This window comes from Taeniopygia guttata, chromosome 8, assembly GCF_048771995.1.
Source record: "Taeniopygia guttata chromosome 8, bTaeGut7.mat, whole genome shotgun sequence".
In the NCBI taxonomy this organism is placed as follows: Eukaryota; Metazoa; Chordata; class Aves; order Passeriformes; family Estrildidae; genus Taeniopygia; species Taeniopygia guttata.
In genome coordinates this window covers 7,989,990-8,009,736 of record NC_133033.1, presented here as the reverse complement: position 1 = coordinate 8,009,736, position 19,747 = coordinate 7,989,990, and the positions used below count along the sequence as shown (strand labels likewise).

The 19,747-nt window shown below is 41.6% G+C and overlaps 1 protein-coding gene and 1 long non-coding RNA gene across 2 annotated transcripts in view; one reads left to right on the top strand and one right to left on the bottom strand.

Moving 5' to 3' along the window:
- TRABD2B (TraB domain containing 2B) overlaps positions 1–19,747 on the bottom strand; it is a 265,831-nt gene that overhangs the window by 14,613 nt on the left and 231,471 nt on the right. Inside the window, exon 6 of the mRNA XM_030278808.4 lies at positions 9,600–9,869. Coding sequence (XP_030134668.4) covers positions 9,600–9,869 — 270 coding nt within the window. The remainder of the gene's footprint in view (positions 1–9,599; positions 9,870–19,747) is intronic.
- LOC116808678 (uncharacterized) lies at positions 9,593–10,970 on the top strand. Its single transcript, XR_004368639.3, has 2 exons — positions 9,593–9,724; positions 10,327–10,970. It is a non-coding gene; the product is annotated as an uncharacterized lncRNA (long non-coding RNA).

Genomic DNA, 19,747 nt, shown 5'->3' with positions numbered 1-19,747 from the left:
GCCACAAGGTTTGGGTTCCTCCTGCTGCTGGCAAAGCAAATACGGTGACAGCAGTCACAGCACCAACTCCTTCTCCTCAAGCACTTCCAAACCCTCTGAAAGCCTGGAGATGCCATCAGTGGCTCACAAAAAGCTGCTTGCTGGCCTGCAGGGCTGGAAAGACTGAAAAACCTTTCCCTGCCAAGTGTCACAGCCCAGACCCTGAAGTGTCTCTGCAGGTCTGAGCTCCTGAGAGTGTTGTCAGCAGCACATCTCACCATGGTTCTGCCACATGAGGCATCCCTGGCACCCAGCAGATCCCAGGCACTAAGCCTGGCTCCCTCAGCCTGGGCTCAGGCCCCAGGTATAAAGCTCACTTTGTTCAGTTAAGTTATTCAGGACTTGTGAAGAGGTGATCTGAGCGAAATCTGAATTTGGCCTGGCATTTTCATAATTGCAGGAACCCAGCTTTTACAGCATTAAAACCATATGAATTCAAATAAATCCTACTTCTCCTTCATCCTAGTGAGTAACTGGACTTAGACCAAAGCTGCCCTTTGGGATCCTGCTGGGTTTCCAGCCTGCAGTGCACCCCATGGTTCTGGGAGTGTATGGGAATCCAATTTCCTCCTGATTCACTCCACAATGAATCTGTCTTATTAGATACCGCAATATAACTGTGGTTAAACCCCTCCTATAAAGCAGCTGCCCACCACAATAGTAATGTGGCCTTACTCCCTGTCATACTTTTCCTCACTTCATTTTCCAGGCCATGAAACTCACTAGCCAGAAGGGGAATAGCAGAATCAGAAATAAATCCCATATCCCTTACCTTTTTCCTCTGGGCTAGCACTGACAGTGTTGTGTGTTCGCACTTCCACTGAATTTTAAAGACATTTCTCTTTCTTTATAGTAACTCACTGGAAGATGAAATTTTTTGTATTTTAAGGATTTTGTATTACTTTGCTAAGAGGAACAGCAGATTTGCAAATTTCAGGGCTTAGCTACTGCTAGATATGTAGGGCACTCAAATAAAAAATTCCAACTTGAGGTTGTGGCGTTTGAGCAGGTTTATTCTGGCAATTTTTCCCTTGCCAAAGAAAAAACTTCTGTATTCAGTACTGCAATACAGGGAATGCAGGTGCTTTACTACCCATTCATGTGTTTGAAGAATCCAACTTAGCCTGGGCATGAGCCCATTCCACACTTTTTAGTGTCTGCAACTGCAGTCAGCCTTGAGTTAACACCAACCACACTCCTCACCCACCCTAAACTGCAGGGTAAATGTGCTACTGGGTATTGAATTTTCTCTGCCTGTTAAACCAGACAACTTATTTTTCAGCTGAATGAACATAAAGAGTTTTGTAGACCTGTGTTAAAATGCAGCTCAGATTTAGAGGAATTACCTGAGGGTACTGAGTGCATTTTCCCATGTTATCTGTTTGATAAGAGCCAGGACACTTTTATTTGTGTGTGTGTGCAATAGATAATATGCCATGAGGAGTCATTATTAAAGACTCCAAGAAGCCAATGCTCAGAACATCTGGCTAGTGAAGCCCTGGACATGAAAAATATAAATGTCAAGGCTCATATTTATAAATTGGAAGGGCCATGACGACATCTGCTAACAAGCTTTCTTCCAGAGCCCATTTGCTGTACATGGTTATTCACAGGCAACAACAAAAACGTGCATGGATCACATGCATGGCGTGCCCTTCCTTTCAGGAACACACGCTCCAATAACACACAAATGCTCTGTTCTCACAACACAGAAATACAAGTGTTTGCAAACCTCACAGCAAAGCTCTTGCATACCAGACCACAGTGGGACACACACTGCTGGAACAGGCTAAAAATAGTTGGGGAAAAAGCCTTGCATTAACACAGAAGACAGTCAAACTCACTTAGCGTTAACTCTTCCAGTGAAATAAGCTCCTTTTCTGCCTCGCTCTACAAGAGACACTTTGTACTACAAATCTAATCCTGAAGCCTTGTTTTTAGGACTGAGTAGTTGTGGATGGGAATCGCAATTTTTTAAACCAAGTCTAACCTATTTGACCACAGTAGCTCAATACTGACATTAAAACAAACTACAGGTAAAAGAAATGTGATCCTACATTTGTAAACACAGCCATTTTTTCTTCAGCTTGGTGCCAAATGAGAAATATAAAACTGATCCAATGTGTGAGCATAAAGGTTTTGCTAATGACTTATTGCTGTAGGTATCTAGACCACAGTTCACCCCAACACTCTTGGCACTGGCCACTGCCACAGAGGCTGCCCACAAGGCTGCCAAGCTGTCAAGAGAAGGAAAAGCATCAGCACAAAAAGCCTGGACTGCTTTACGATGTCCATGAACTTAGCAAAGAATGGATGCTGTCTGTCCAGTCTACAGTACAGCTGGACACACATACACCTGTATGAAAATGGTAGGAAAAGCAATGATGAAGTAACATGGAGGAGATGCACCACCTGGTCACAAGATGAAGGAGAGGACACCTCGCTCTGCCTCCTGCTTCCTGCAGTCTGCATTAATGTCAGGTGCCAAGGATATTCATGTGACACATGTCCCCATCTCAGAGATTCTGCTGAAGGCTGCAGGCTCCAAAATACCCCACCTGCATTGCCATGGATGGACTGCAGAGTGAAGTGCAGCGCTTGTGTGATCACAGCCTCCTGCAAAGTGAGCTCAGAGAGGTGGAGGTGAGTGCAGAAGATGGATATGCAGGGGTCCCTTCCTCATCCTTTCTCCAGTGCCCATACAAGCATGTGCAGCCAGAGTTTAAAAAGGCAGGTAGAAAGAGCACTGGAAAAAGATGGAACTGAACTGTTAACAGGTTGTAGAAGTCCTGGCAGTGGATGAGGAAATGAGGCTGCACTGGCTGAGAAACAGTACAAGTGGGGATCACAGAGGAAGAGATCATCTAAATTCAGCCACTGCTGCTTCTTGAATCCTAAGAAATCCTAAGAAAACATTTTGTTTGTGCTGCATCAGACAGATCTTAGGCAGATTAACAAAGTTAGCAGCTGTAGGGCTATGTCCAGCCCCAGTCAGAAATACATCAAGCTGGGACAGATATAAATAGATACTATTATCTATTAAAGATAGACTTGAGATAAATAGATTATTAGATTATAATTATAATTATTATTAGATTATAATTTAATAGATTATTATCTATTAAAGATAGACTATTTTTACTCAACACATCTCAAATGAGAAGTAGAAAACAAGAAAGGAAAAGAAAGCTCTTCATAGGCTCCATAAAACATCTTGCATTGTGTTTTCAATCTTAATCAGCATTGAGGAGGAAAGAGCAGAAAGTGCTCTTGGATATCCATTGCTGAAAAATACCTCATTGTTCAAAAATCCTAACTTGTGTGCTCCAATTTTGTTACTTGTTCGCCTTCAGAAATATGGATTTAATATTCATGACGGATTTAAATTTCACTAAAATAAAATACCTAATGCATTACCAACAGAGAATTTAGTTTAATGAAACAAAACTGAAATCTATACACAAATTATGTTTCCAAAAGACTTCTGCGTTCTTTAATGATTTTACTTTCAGGTATTTATAGCTTTCATTAAAACAGCATTTGCATTCTGCTTCATATGAATTGGTCATACTGAAGCTGAGACACTTAAGTAATAGTGAAAGTAAACATGTAAGGCTTTTGCTTGTTTTTCTCTAATTTTATCTGTGTTTGTGTCATCCCACAGGGGCAGCACATTATTAAGAACAAGAGAACAAAGTAAAACACATGGATCTTTTCATGTGTTTAGCAGGTAAAAGTGAGGCTACACATCTTTTCAACCCCATCTGGAGGATAACAAATTAACTCTTTGACTTTACAAGGGAAAAAAAGTTATCAGTCACGGCCAGCTGACAGGGAAGGTCTATTAGCATGGAGATGCTACAGGTTTGGACATGAATGTCAGGACTTCCCGTCGTTACTGAGATGCATTAGAGAGCTGTGTGCTGAGGCCAGGTTCCACAGCTTTAATTAATATATTCTGTGCACTCTGACCAACCTGATAATCCAAGAAGCCTCAATAAAAACCATCTAGGGAGGGAGGATATGTCATCACCACATCATTTGTTACAGTCAGCAGATTTACCTCTTGTTTTTACTGCACTGGGTTACACTGTGCGCCGTTCTATTTTACTTTCACTGGAGAGCTCGTGTACCTGGGGCTGTGCAAAGGGCATGATGGCAGAGCCAAGGCTTGTTTAAAGGAGGCATTGAGCCATCTGCTCACCTTAAAGGGGGATCAAATGGAAACAGGATAAAACTAAGGAGGGGAGCATGCAGTATTCCCTACACTTGGCTCTCTGCTCAGGAGGAGCTGAGGATGCCTTCACAGAAGCAAGATGGCATGTCTGAGAGAGGCAGGCAGGCCTGGGAGGAAGAAGGACCAACTGGTGCACTGCTGAACTGCCCAAAACACCTTCTTCTGGACACTGTATGTTTACCAGGGTTCAAAAAACTGGGCAAACTAAGAGCAGAATTTAGGCCAGTTCAGGATATAAAGGTTCACCTTCCACAAAGGAACTAGGCGAGAGCATTTGCTCAGGAGGTGTTTTGGGACCACTCCATCTCACAGAAAGCTCTTGCCCCCAAACTGACAAACCCTGAAGTTCTGCTGACTGTAGATATTTGTATACCATGCCCTGCAAGATAGAAAAGTCCAGAAGTTGTGTCCTCATCCCTGGTTGAGCACAGGGCAAATAAAAGCAAAGGTGACACTGATTGCTTGGCTGCACAGGCTGGAGAAGGCAGTGATCCCCCTCTCCATGAGCATCAGGAGGCACTCCCCGAGCAGTGTCCTGACCAGGGAGGCAGACAGGGTAATTTAAACAAACAAGGCCCCAGTGATGGAAATTTCAAGCTCAAAGCTACCATATGGAGGGAAATCATCTGACCACAATTTACCTGTTAGACTTCAAAGGTGTCTAGGTCTCCTCTAAATAAAAGCAGTCTTTTCTTTAATGAAGTTAAGTACTGTATTTCAGCACCATGTGTTGTGAAAAGGAAGCAATTTGGATTAATTTACTGAAATTTACCTTTCAGATGCAGTTAAATGGAATTAAAAGTTTGTCTGAGTTGACAGAGTTCTGTTTTCCATCACTGCATTGTCTTGAAAGAAAGGATAACAGGCTAAGTGCTTAAATTCCATCCAAACTGATAAGGTTCACTCTGTACAGGCAAACTCAGTGTAGTTTATTACGTATTGTCTCCCTTCATCCATCACTGCTATACATTTTTTCCCCCCTAAAACAACTGCTTCTTCCAAAATAAATTGATATTTGTGATGTTATTGCATTCATCTGGGGTTGAATAGTCTGCACTGGGCTATCAGAGAGCTGCCATTTCTACTTACAGGGAGAATTCATTTCATTTCCCACTAATGGTAGCTTTTGCAGGGCTAAGCTCACATCTGGGACAAGAATTTCCTTTTTTCTCTTCTGAGAACAATTCTTTGCCCTTATTTCTTTTCTGTTGAAGTGTGTGTGTCCTTACCCTCTTTCCAAACACCACCTTCACCCAGATCTCTTCCTTGGCAGTGGGAATTAACTTGACCCTTATATCCTTTCTACTTTTTTTCTTCCCACCACTGTACTTCTCTCTTTCACATCTCCTGGCTGCCATTGCTCCTTCCAAACCTCATCCCTCCTGTAATTCCCTCCCAGTTAATAACCCCCCCTCCCTCCTCTCTCCCAGGAGCTTTCCTCCCTCCTTGCCTTAGGTGCCAGGATAACTCCCCCCAGCAGCTGGGAGAGGTTCTCTGTTCTCCTGGACTGGTTTTGTTGGCACCCTTGAACCATTTGTCTGCTACAACAAAGGTGCAATCCTGACCTGCCCTTCACTGATTGCTCTGAAACCTCACAAGGCATTTCTTTATTCTTTCAATTAACTGAGTATCTCATCATGAAAAGCCAGTGAATGATCTGTAATTAATTATTTATATTGCATGGGGAAGCCTAGCTAACACAGTGTCAACAGAAACAATGATACTCTGTATGCCAAACTGCAGCCTTGCAGCCTGAGGGGTTTGTCTCCCCTCCCTGCTGCCCCAGCTGGATTTTGGCTATGGGAGATAGCCAGGGTTTCAGTCTTGTCTAAGTTCAAACTTCCCCCAGGGACAGACTTCAGATCTGCACACTTCTGCAAAATCAAGTAGTTGAAGAAAAAAAAAAAAATCTTGCTACTTGAAATCTCCATTCAATTTTGATTCTTGACAAGCCATCTCAAACAGAAATTGCAGTCAGGCAGGACCTTTTCCATTTGTTTAGATTTTGGGGGAAGAAGGCAGAAGGGAGAGGAAACCACACGTTTCATCAGCATTTTTTATTTTTTAATAGCCTTCAGTGCAACCAATTACCCAGGAGATCAGCAAATCTTAGCTCTGTCAAAGACAGAGAGGAGACAGAGCAGAAGCTTTCTCATCCTCCACAGCAGTACTAAGCCTCCAACACACAAACCTAAACTGTCCACCCAGGCGTGCCAACTCAAATGCCTCAGCTCTGAAGACAGAACAAAAAGAAAAGGACAATCTCCAAGGTACAACTGAAAGTAAATACTAATAATGATGTGTGGTATTAAATGATGACTCATTTTTCACAAGGCCATTTCAGATTGTAGCCATAACCTTGGATCAGACCCGAATGACTGTGAGAGCTGAAGTCTTAGTGGAACCATTAATTATGGATTTCCTGGCTTTTATAGGTTGGAGTCAGACCTTTGATGTTCCTTTAAGATTGTTCTCTTGTGTTCATTTCCTTTGTTTCTGTGTTGGTAGCTTAAGAAAACACCCTAAGATTTCCATGGAAGTGTATGAGATCGCCTAGAAATGTGTAGTCCATAAAAGCCCTGCAATTCGTGGCTCATAAAGTTCTCTAATCCATGGTCAATAAAGCTTTGGAAAAGAGCTGTATGAACCACAGTAATTTCACAGTTCAATGAGGTTCATACAGGAATCAATAACCTGGTTTAAATTCGCCTGGATTTGTCCTCCACCTGCATATTTCTCTTTGACTTTTCAGGATGAAAAGCAGCTCCAACAGCTGAATTCTGGGGACCTTGCATGGAAACAATGAGCTTTATGCAGCTTTCCCCCAAAAGTCGTAACAAAGACCTAAATCCCTCTACTTTGTCTCAATTGTTCTCAAGGTGAACAATTCAAGTTTCAGGTGACAACTGGTGAGTTAGGGAACTGGAAGAACAGCCATTTGGAAATACAGGGCCATAGCTCAAGTTAATTCTAAATGCAGAGACCTCAGTCCATACAGAGCATGGGGGACTCCAACTAAAGTGTATGCAAATGCACAATGGATTTTTGGGACAGGTTAGAATGAGAACTCCCTAGTACACCAATTGCCCTTCAAAAATGAGTGCTAAGCCTCACTGCTGAAACATTATTGAGGCAATGCAAAGAAGTCCACGTTTCTCTCTTGCACAGATAACACTCTATTGCCTGTATGATCGGCCACCCTGCTTGTTTCCTCCCAGAAATGATCACCACACAAGGTCTGGTCACAGACACACATTTCTGCTCCTTTCTTGCCAATCAGAAAGGAACCAGTTGGAGAGAACTCACTGTTTATTGCTTTGTGCAGGGTCCAGCTTGCAATTAATGCTGATGAAACCCAACTGCCAAAAGCACAATATGCAGCAGCTGGTTTATGAAAGTTGAGACCCCATCCAATTTATGGGAAAACCAGAGTTGGTTGTGAGTCTCTGATTTACTGAACTTGTATTTTTTGTGTTTTGTTTTGCTTTGTTTCCAGGAAAACACCAGAAGTTACTTCAGAACTGCAGAAGCACTAAAACCATCTGAAAGCACTAAGGCAGGCTTCCCTTCTTCCAGCCCTTCCTCATTTCTAGGCCTGTGATCTCCCACTAACATCTCCCTGGGATCTTTCAGCAACACAGGCAACACACAGTGTCTGGTTCATCACCGTCCTGGTGGGAGCGGAAACTTGTGTTTCCTCACCCCAATCTCCACCCCTATGAAATGGAAATAGAGGGATAAAAGGCTTTGATTCAGGTGAAATCTCAGAGGAGCGCAGAGCAAATAATTCAACTCTAATCTTAAGAACTACCTTTTAAATCCCTTTCCTAGGAGCATTTAATAAAACCAGCAAAAGGTGCAAAAATCCATAAGCACCACTTTAAACTCCCAGCTATACGTTTCCACTGCCAATATCCAATATCCTTTCTGGATAGATAGGATAGGGGTGGGAGGATTGTGCCCAAGTGCCAGGCTCCCACCAGACCTATTTAAACACCTCGCTTGTACAATACATGAGGAACTGGAGCACAGACCCTTGTGAAATGCTGGGACATCACGGGACACCACAAGTCAGCAGCCCCCAGGCAGGACAGAAAAGTCACTTGTATTTGAGGCAATGCCACCTAGTTCATGCTTAAACATCCTCTGTGGAGGGGATCCAACCACTGAACACACTTTGAAAAGAAAATACATGTATCCTTCTTACAAGGCTGGCACTGACCTCAGAAACAGCCTTATTACATTAAGATTAATATGCACCACCTTAATAGCAACCCTTACATCATTCACCCTGAGAAAACAATAAACTACAAAAAATGAGGTAACTGCACCATTAAAAAGAATGAATAAAAATAATAGTAATAATAGTAATAATAATAATAAAAATCTGAAAACACAAATATGTGAAGCTTTTTTTCTTAGCAAAGGGAAAAATCTCTGAGAGACTTTCAAGGAATTTAGGTGCTATAAAAATGGGAATATGTAATGCTTAAAGATAATTATTATATGTGTAGATGAGTAGTCAGTTCCCAACATATTACTTAGTTCCTTTTACTTGTTAGAAGATCAATAAACATTGTGGCTATTTATCTGCCCATGACTTGGCCTGGATAAAGGCACTAAGAGCTTTAGAGGTGGGAAAATAAATTGCCCAGGAATCCTAAAAGCACACATTGAGAAGCCCTGGTCAAACATGAAGGCTCTTATTCAAACATTGAATGAGAGTTTTTAACCTCAGACCAAGATTGGAATAGCCATGGAAAAGTGCCTACCTCTATTCTCTTCACACAGAGGATTTAGTTAAGTACTTCATTTTGCTTCAGTTTGCTATTTTCAGTGCAGTCTGAGATGCTAAAACATTTCAGCCCCAAAACACAGTTAAGGAGGTTGAAAGTCAGATTTGTCAGAATCTTAAAAACTCTCTGGAATATTCTGTATGGTTGGAAAATGGGCAAACCTTTCTGATGAAAACTATCTGCTGGTACAGATAGGAAAAAAATTACTGGAAGAAAAAGGACAAGCATAGAGTATTTTCTATTGTTGTTCTTTTCCTGTTTTTCACTCTGACATATCTTTGTTTCTGGTATTTTTAATATTTTAAGCATTAACTCTTTTTTTCCTCTTTATTTGTGATCAAACATGCCTATGAACATGCCTATTTTCCTCCTAGCTCTTCATTAGGCTACAAAAACATCATCTCACTCCCAGTTAACCTTTGTCCAACCCTCCCTTATGGTCTAAGCAGCAAGATCTGGGATCTGCAAAGAGCATCACGTTAGGAGGCAGCAGGAAGAGGACAGGGACCACAGCAGTCATGACTCACCTGTCTTCTATCCGAACCCAGAGGTCATTGAACTGCCGCTGGCGATGGTGTTTGTGCTGCTTCTTGTGCCATTTCTTCTGCCTGCCAAACTCCTCCAGCTGGCTGATGCTGTCAGGCAGCAAGAGGTGAGGAGACAGGCTGTCTTCTTCGTCCATCTGCTGCGGCTTCAGGGAAGGGGACGCCAGTGGGACCTGCTCTGAAAGCTGGACAGGGGGCAGGGCTGTCACTGAGAATCCCTCCAAGGCTGGGCTTGTCTTTGTGGTCCTTGAACTGCAAAACACAACATTTAAATATGAGTAAAGGAGGAAGGGTGCCAAAATAAAGGTGAAAGCAGAAGACTGCACTGCTTGGTGAGTGTCCCTGACTGCTGAGAAGGTACACAAGCCCTTTGCTCTGGGGCAGCAAGTAAAGACAGCTCTGGCATTTCATGGGAAGCTTTCAAGTAAACACTTGAATGAAAAACAGGGAAAAGGCAACAGATACTCTATTGCTGTTTTCTGACATTTTAATGACTCCTTAGAGGCCTTCGAGTCTGAGGTGGGGGCTGCCTCCCCTGCTGGGCTGAAGGTCAAATGACAAAACGCTGTCCAAGCTGGCAAATGACTCTCTTTGAGGAAAGCAGATACCTGAAGACAAGCTGATCTTAAATTAATGAGATAACACAAGTCATCTCTTATCTCTTCTTTTTTATTTTTATTTTTTCCCCACCTTTGGATATCATCTGTAGAAGACAAGTCATTGTTTCAACTGCAACAAGAATTATGCCTTCTCATCCAGTCAGGGCTGGGGACAAGGAAGCCTAGGCTGATGATGGAAGCACGGAAGCTTGGCAGCTGGGATGGGATATGTGAGACCTGAACTCCAGCAGGTAATGAAGAAAAAAGGGGTAAATGACCTGTCCAAAACCTCCTTGAAACAATTCTGCCAGAGCTCCTCAATCCTTTCTGAAGTATTACCACCTCTTGTACATGACTGGAATGATGCAGAAAAAGACCTTTTATTTTCATCTTCTAGAGTTTCACTGATTTTAGAAGAAAGTCAATATAAACTCTCTCCCTTGGTATGCAGCCATGTGAACTTATTGTGAGCTAAGATAGCTGAAACAAAAACCTAATAAACCAGGAATGACATAAAGTTATTTTTCTCCCCTACCTTCAGTAGAAGTTCATATTGAGTCTTAATTGCAAGAAATTTTCCTGTCCCTGGGATGGGCCAATGAGTTGTACATACAGAAAATGGGAGAGAATTAATAGGCAATATGAAGCTGTGGTCTGCAAAACTATTTCTATTACATGGATGCTATGACTTTTATGACAGAAACAATTAAAGCCACGTGAAAAATTTTGCCTCCTGAGTGAAACCAGTAAGACATTTTAATGAAAAAGTAATAAAAAAATCCTAAACTTCATTGGTGACAATGTACAAAATGTGCCGCAAGTGAAACCACATGTTTCATTTATGGAACATTTTGTTCTCTTCCAAAAAAGCCACATCTACTACTAATGAAAGCTTTTTTTCTTTTTGACTTTCCTGAAGTCTGTTACAATACCAGTCCTGATGGTCACCTCTATTTCTACTGCATTGTGTTTCATCTGAAAGTCTTTCCAATACCTACTGAAAATTAATTATTGTTACTATGACACTCACTAGCAAATACTACAGTAACTTTGTCACTTGTAGCCAACATTTATGAAGTTCTTCAGAGATCATACAACAGATAAGGGAAAACCAGAAAGTTTTTTAAAAATAATTCTAAAATTCCTCATGGTTGGTTTCATTAATAAAACGCACAAGAAAATCCCCTCTTCTTATTTTCCCAATCATTCAGACTCCCAGTGAATCCTTTCCAAACTCAATCATACTCACTCCAAGCTCTATTTTATATCACAGATATATCTGCTGGTTCTAAATTTTTTCCCCATTAAGACTTTCTTTCATGTTTCTTGTTGAGGGTGAACGTTCCCCAGTGCAGCAGTTTCCTTTGACACTTCTTGGTGCTCTCCAAAGCCTTTAAGAATTCCTTGGCTAGGGCACAGGCTTGTGGCTGAAGCAAAGCCATCTCCAGACCACGTAAATGAAGAGGTGCTCACAGGTTTGGGGGGGTCTCATAGGCCACAGTGAAGAATTCTTAATTTTTATCCAACCATGATGGTGTATCAGAGAAGTACCAACATCTACCAACATTGAGCAGCTTGGAGGATAAGACAGTGTGAGCTTGGACAGGAGAGTTTCGGCAGGTAGGAAGGAGCTGGACCAAGCACCTACAGACACCATGTGCATCCTGAGATGGCAGCAGAGACCAATAGTGGCAGGAAGCCACTGGAACCGAGCTGTAGCCAAGATTTGTATCCATCAGCTTCTTTCTCTGTGCCTTGTGCTCTGATCAGTCAACAACTCTCTGAGATGCTGCAGCAGGAGCAGCCCCCATGTGCCAGCACAAGGCTGGGGCTGCTCTTTGATTCCTTGAGTGGTCTTAGGGATATCTGAACACCTACTTTCCACCTTTTAACACCTACTATTTTCTTACACGTGTTTACCTTGCTCTGAGCTCCCCGTAAACTGGAACCAGTAGAGAGGTGTTTTTATGGGTTGAGATTTTACAAACCACTTAAGACGACTGGCAGCTCCCTTCTTATTAAAATTAATGACTTTGGGCATCAAAATCCCAGTGGTGGCTTTGAAAGTTTCTGGCTTAATTGTTTCCACTACCATCACATGAGCCACAGGTTGTAAACTTGATATTTCAGAACATTCTTTGGGAAGAGAATAAATAAACACTGGAAAAACGTTAAAATGCTGTAACCTAAAGAGGGTTATAAACTAACCACCAGCATGTTAGAGTCGAGTCAGGGGGAATAGATCCACTGTGGCAACTGCATATTACATTTAGTTGATATTTGTTCCATTATGCCTGCACTAATATTTTTTTTAATTACTAGAAACTGCTAATAATTGCACCAAGACCTAAAAGGAACTTTTGAAAGCTGTATGTTGATATATGCTTGCTCCTCTATAAGGAAAGTAAGATAGTTTGAAACTGATTTAAGAAATCAGTTACAATAATTATACTATATTATATATAAAAATAATAATTACAATAAAAATAAACAACAAATATTACAAAAATATAATTAATTCATTATTAAGAAAGACCCTGGTTCTTTTCAAATAGGACTGTCATCCTACAGACATTCTACCAGAAGGAAAATCAAAACAGAATATGGATATTTAATCCAAATATACTGCAAGAATATTTAAATATGTTAATTTAATGTAAGAAATATTTCCTATAAGATTATAATTTCCCTGTTGATTTCAGTAAAAAAAATATTAATACAAAGTGCTAGAATTTATTTATATTCTGGATTTTTCCCCTGAAAAATAAAGGCAAAAACCTGCCATCTGCAATCAGATATGTGGACAATCGATCTCTGCATTACGTGAAGCTTTACTGTTAAATTCAACTGCTCATTTCATGGACTATTTCGTGCCTTTCCCCTGGTCTCAGTCTCTGTGCACTCTGTTAGCACAGCTGCACTGTATGAAACCATGGGGATATATTGGACTTTTTTTTCCATTCCTTCACTACTGCTGAGACAGCTTTTCAAGATACATAGTTATTTTTAAAGCCAGGGAAAAAGCAAGGCTAGTTTTCAGTTCATGAGGCCACAGTGCCTTTCCTGAAGAAAGAGTGAGAAAGTACCACCCAAATATCTTGGTCCACACAAAGATCTCAGAGATTTTTCATGAATAACTTGATAAAATTCCAGGCTTAGAGGTTCCGCCCATTTTTAAATGTATCATTCCCACACAGGGTGGTCTTGGAAAAATGAAAATTATTTCAGGCCCTTAGGTGGGTTTTTTTCATCTCTGACCTTAATTTCCTTCCCTGGGATGTGCAGTCCTGCAAAACAAGCTCTCTAAAACAACCAAGTCCAAATAAGAAAACTTTGGACTCTCAACAAATATCCTATGTGGCTTGTTCCTAAGGTACAGAAAGCAGTGAAAACAGGAAAACATCTATTCTTGATAGTTCTTGAAAACGCTTAATCCACAGACAAAGACCTCTGTGGTTTTCTTTCACTTCTGGTGAAATTTGCCATCCTTTTCTAATTCTTTCCAAGAATTAAAAGAACAAAACAAAACATATAAGTTGCTTGACTGAGCTGGATGCTCCATTAGGCTGTCTCAGCATTTCTTTCTCTGCCTTGTGGTCTGCAGTGTCACTCTGTGCTGGCACTGACCACTGAAAATTGACTCATCACTGGGATTTGTTAGGGCTATTGAGTGGATCTGGTCAGAAAAATGTCATTAACACCATGATGTCCTGCAATATATTATTTTCATAATTCCCAGGCTTAAAACTGCATAGGACAGGCAGGGCAGACCCCAGAAACGCCTCTGCCCTGACCTGCCAGAGTAACCCCAGCAACATTTGGACTGAGTCCCATCAAGCCTCCCCATGGGCTTCCACAGGGCCAGGGAGGGACTTGCCCTTGCTGTATGCCTTTGCTGATGATACACATCTTCCAGACAACGAAATCATCAATCTAATTCTTTTCAGCAATCTTGCGGTAACATCTCTGTTCCCTCAGATATGTGCAGAATCTTCCGAAATCCCAGTCTGCCAATTTGTTATTTGCATCCTGACTTTGCAGCACGAGCAATGGAAAAGTTTTGCTCAGGAGACTGCCATGCTTTGCATGGGCTTCCAAGCACAGCAACATCACTGAGGTTTTCTTGCTTCAATTCTTAGAACTGTCAGACAAGAGGAGATTTTGTTTCATCAAGAGAAGAGCTGCAGTGATAGTGAGGAATGTGAGATGTGGCAGCTCCATCCTCATGCCACCGTTCCTGGGATGCAGCCGGCTGATGGCCAGACAGAGAGTTAGAAGTGTTTTATTGTGGATGGATTCTCATAAATTCCAGTTGGGGTGTCTTTGTGAAGGCAGGAATTCGTCAGCCCCTCGCACACACCCTTGCTCCCCTCGCCGCAGGCCATGGAGACATCTGCTGCTGGCTTTGCTTTCCCTGCACATCTCTCTGAGAGAGTCATGCACACCCACAAGATGAGCACCACAATGTCCTGTCCCACCAGGGATTTTGCTTTTTTCTCCCTCTTCCACACTAGGATGAAGCTCAGACTTTCAATACTCCTGGGAGAGAAGCAAACAAAAGGACAGAAAAGCAGGCAGAAATCCTAACCCAGCCCAGCACAGCTTATAGGGCCTCTTTCCAGTGACAGGAGGTGTGGATTGAGAGCCCAGACTCACACAACCAGGTGACACCATGCACATAATGTCCTTCAAGATGAAAAGCATAAATATATTTTACCGCAAAAGAGAGTAACTGCAAAGCAGAGATCAGAGATTTAGATTCTCCCCATACTTAAACTTTATCTGAGCTGCTTCAGGCTAAGTGCTGTAAATTACTCAGGAAGCATTGGGCTCAAGAGACAGCAAAAGAGAAATCCCTGATTACTCCTGTGAAATCCCTGATTATTCACTCACCTGATCAGCTTAATTATAATGAGGTTATTTTATTTAGGATGTAGTTGCCTTAGGCCTGTACACTAAAGTTAAAACTTCTTAACAGAATTTGGAAACAAAGTTGTTTTTTCGTTTTTTTGCACCATAGTCAACTACATCCCATGAGCACTTAAATTAGGTTAAGTAGTTAAATTAGATTACAGTCCACCCCCAGCTTGGATGTGCTCTGAATCCATGTCAGACTATTTCTCCGAGAAGAATCACTGTTGCTCAAGAACTGTAACCTTAGTTTGAAAGCTAATTTAGTCCTCAGTATATACGTGTATGTATGTACAACTCTGCACATAAATTAAATGAAAAGTTTGTGATATGAAGATATTTACATGGACAGTAATGTTTTCCTTCCCACTTTGAGAAACTATAAAGTAAGAGCAACAAGTAAAACTTTTGTTATCTATTCTGTTTCATTAGAAGTGGAGCTGGTCTAAGGCAAAGAAGAAATCAGGAGAAGAAATGCAAGCTTTCTGCACTTGAAAGGCTGAATTTGCTGAAAAAAAAGAGGGCAGCTGTAACATTTGTAACATGTCATTTCCACATTTTCATGTGAATTCTTTTAGAAAACTCAAAATGTTTCATTTCAGCATTTTATGAACAAAGCTTCTAATTTTTTTTAGTCATCTGTTTTCAAAGACTTACATGCTACAAAGTGCCCTTTTTTGTTCAGAGATTGATCTCAATTAAAAAGAAAAACCCAACTAATATATAAAAATGACAAACCCCAACAAAACCCAATTCCTGCCTTCAAAAGCATCCTCAAAACGTTCCATTTCAAATTGCTCTGAACTTATTTTCCCTTCTCAATTTTTTGGTTCAGTTCTTGAACTGAATAATCCTTTGTTTATGCATCTTTCATGGAAACTCTGAGAGCTGCACGCTCCAGCCCCAGAGGATGGGCTGTGCCCTCAGAGGAAGGATGGGTTGACCCTCTAGTCTTGTTTCCATTTTCCACATAAATAGCAAATAGGAACCTTCTCTGCTCATGGTACACAAGCCTCACCTCAGGCTCTATTCCCTAAATCTCCACAGTCTTATTACCACCAAACCAATTTAGTGTTAAGCTATTTCTGCCTGGGTAGTTCAGCTTAAGCAAAATATTCACAATATAGATACTTCTGGTGCCTCACTGTCTTATGGAAGTGGTACTTAAAGCTCCTTGGATAGAATCCCTATCCCATAGGTCCAGATGGGCTTTTTCCTGCTCAGGCATCCTGGTTCAAGATGGGAGCACAGAGAAATGCAGCTGTCCTGGGACACCTGGAAGTCTCCTTCACAGAGGTGAGAGAGGCCTTTGCATTCAAATTGCAACTCTGTATGTCCATGCGGCTTGCTACATGAAGTTGACTAAAATGTTTTATTGTCTTATAATAAAATTCTGAGTGCTGAGTTTGCAAGGAATTTTAAGAAGCTGACCAAAAAAAAAAAACCAAAAAAAAAAAAAAAAAACCCACCAAACTGTCTGCCTGATTTGATTCCATAGTAGAATTACAGCTAATATACAACTGTTTGTATCTTGCTCATTTACAATCCAAATTGAGTTCTGCTCCTAGATTGTCTCCACTGGGAATTAGTTTCCCTTCTTTGCTGGATCCTCCAGAGAGAACATAGATCTGCAGAAGCTCATATTCTTTATCATATCTTAAATATAAAAACTCTCTGCAGAGACACAGCTGAGCAAGGCATCAAATGCTTAGCTTGAGGGATTACAACATTTTCACTGACTTCAGCCTGAAACTAAGGGCAGATTATTCACTTTGCCTGGTGCTGTTTCCTGCACTTCCCTCTGACGCTCTGCAAGTTGAGTCCTGGCCGAAGTGAGGAACAGGGTGGATCACAGATCGCTGCAAGCACAACAACTTGTATTCCTGCAGTACCTTGCTCAGTTGAGGCTCTTACAACTGCAAGACACAGATAACATGGGCTCCTAAGTAGCTGCTATCACCAGAAGGAGAGAGACAGAGACCACTTAAATCCAGCAGTAGACATAAGTGTGGAACCAAAGAGCCATAAGAAGACCACGTCTGCAGGAGACTCCACATTTCTGTGACACTAAATCCACTTTTCTTCTCTGTAGCCAACACCACAAAACATCTGATCTGATCAGCCACTGGTGGCTGCTGAGCTAAAAAAAGGAACACAGAGACACTCTGACTTTCTCCAAAATATTGTTAGAGCCCATTGGCCCTGCCCATATCACAGTGCCTGAGTGTTTCCAAGAAAAGAACAGGACAGTTGTCAGAATCCCTATTCAGGCAACACTTCAGCCTGTCTGCAGGCATTTTCACTGCACAGTAATGGACAGAGCCCTCGAAACGTGATGAAGGTGGAAGAGTTCTCCCTCCAAACCCCACTTGCTTTAATGTCTAATGCTGTTCTGTCAACTCTAATGCTAATGGACTTCACATAAAGTCTCTGTATGTATTAGCCCCATGTCACAGAGGGTTGCCTCTCTGTATCTAGTCGTGCTGATGGAACTGCTTGTATCAAATGCTCCTTTCTGTTTGAAAAAGCCATCCTTCACTAAAATTCTTCATTGAAAAGCACGCACATTGCTGCTGAAACTTAATTAAGAAAAGAAGGTTTTATATCCTCTTTTTTGAGTTTGCTAATTGAAACTTATGAGACCAGACCTTGAATATTCAGAAGGCATTGGAGGCCATAGGAGAGACTGATTTTTAATGAACTCAGGCAAATCTCACTGTCTATTTATAAAGAACAGGCTCCAGGTCTTCCTTCCCTAAAACAGAAAAACTTGCACTGACCCCAGAAAATATCTCTCCTTCACTGAACTATCTACAATTATTATTTTTATTGGTGCACTTAAGAATCCCATAATTAAATTCTGCATTCATTAAAGAGTTCCGTCTCAGCAAGCCAACAGGCAAAGGGTGTGAGACAATGACAGACAAAGGTGACAGCCCCTGCTGCCTCCCTCCCTATCTCTGCTGGAGACCTCATTGCACAGGAGATCTAGGGGCTCACTTACCTCCACGATAAGTGCACATCTGTTTGTTTGTTTGCCTTGAAATGCTTCATCTAAGTGCCAGTTGTCCGAGGGGGTGTCACAGCTGTAGCACTGCCTAGCTATGAAGAAACATTAAATATAACAAGTGTAACAGACGTCAGAGACTCATCAGAACTATGCCTGGCATCTGGCACAGGTTCCAGCAGTCACGTTACACAAAGCTGAACACTAAGAGCGACCAAACCAGGAATTCTCATGAGGTGGTGCTGTAATCCAGCTCAAACTGCAGGAAAGTCAATGCTGTTGAAAGGATGCCCACGTGACATGTTTTAATTAAAACTGCAGGACAACTCATCTGCCTCTCTCTACAATGAGACTAAGTTCTTGGGGCTGCCCCACAAGCCTGTTAGTTCTGAACAGAAGGGGAGGCTACTCTGTCCCTCTGTTGCCTTCCTTTTCTAGTAAGAATTCATCTGACAGCCAGTAGGAACTGAGTTATCCCAAGTACCACACAGATCAAAAAAGCACAAAGATCAAAAAAGAGTGTATGTCCTTATTGATGTGAAAATAAGCACAACAGAGTCAGGCTTTATGAGGAAAGCCCTTTTCTGTACACCACAGCTGAACCTGTAGGACTCCTAGACCTTATCAGGTCTGTTGTTCAGACTGACCAGGGTTTCTTGGAAAGGCAGGAAGCAAGTGGAACAGTGCACCCCAGTAGTGAAAGAAGAAGGAAAAAAAAAAAAATCAGTCTTCAGCTACATGACGTCATTTAAACCACTTTTGGTTGTCTGCGGATTTCAATTGATGCCTTTCTCTGACATGAGTGGGAAATGCTGACCATTCAGCAATGACTGCAATCAGTATGAATGCTTGAATACATAGAAATTGCCCTAAATTCATGGCTGCATTTGTGAAACAAACAAGTGAAACCCTTGTTACCTCTGCTTTCTTTCAAGTCTATGTCCTTTCTCCTTAAGGGAAATGTTTCTAAAATTGCCTCAGTGATTTAAAACCTCAGTGCCTGCTAAATGTCAACAAAACCTGCAACTCCCACCTAAAACTTAATCTACATACAAATTTGATACAAGTGCAAAATTGCCATTTAACATTAGCAAGAAACCCCATTCCTCTAGGGAAGAAAGAAGATTCCTTTGTCACAAACTCTAAGCAAGGTTTGTTTTGACAAAAAGGTGGCAAAAAGTGAATCTGTATCTACTGCATTCTGACTGCATACTGACTGTAGGTCAACAAGGGGAACCACAAGCTGCTTCTTGGATAAGGTCTTCAGCCTAGGAGGCACTATGGAGGAAGGATGGAGGCACCCAGCACAACCAAACTGGAGTCAGAGGTGGGGACACAATGAGGTCCTTCCGACCTGCACCTCCCAGGACAACAGAAGCAGAGGGAGAGCCACCCACAGACCTGGACCAAACCACCACCAGTATTACCCCAAGACGTTATACAGTCTTGGATCTTAGCATTGCTGCTTTCAAAAATCAGCTTTTTCTCTCCAAAGTTCATGGAGGGACTTCTGGATCTTCCTTGTGGAAGATGGAATATGATGCCTTGACTCTGTGGGTGTCAGGAATAATTCCTTAAAATTATTTAAATTCCCACAAATGCAGGCAATGTTA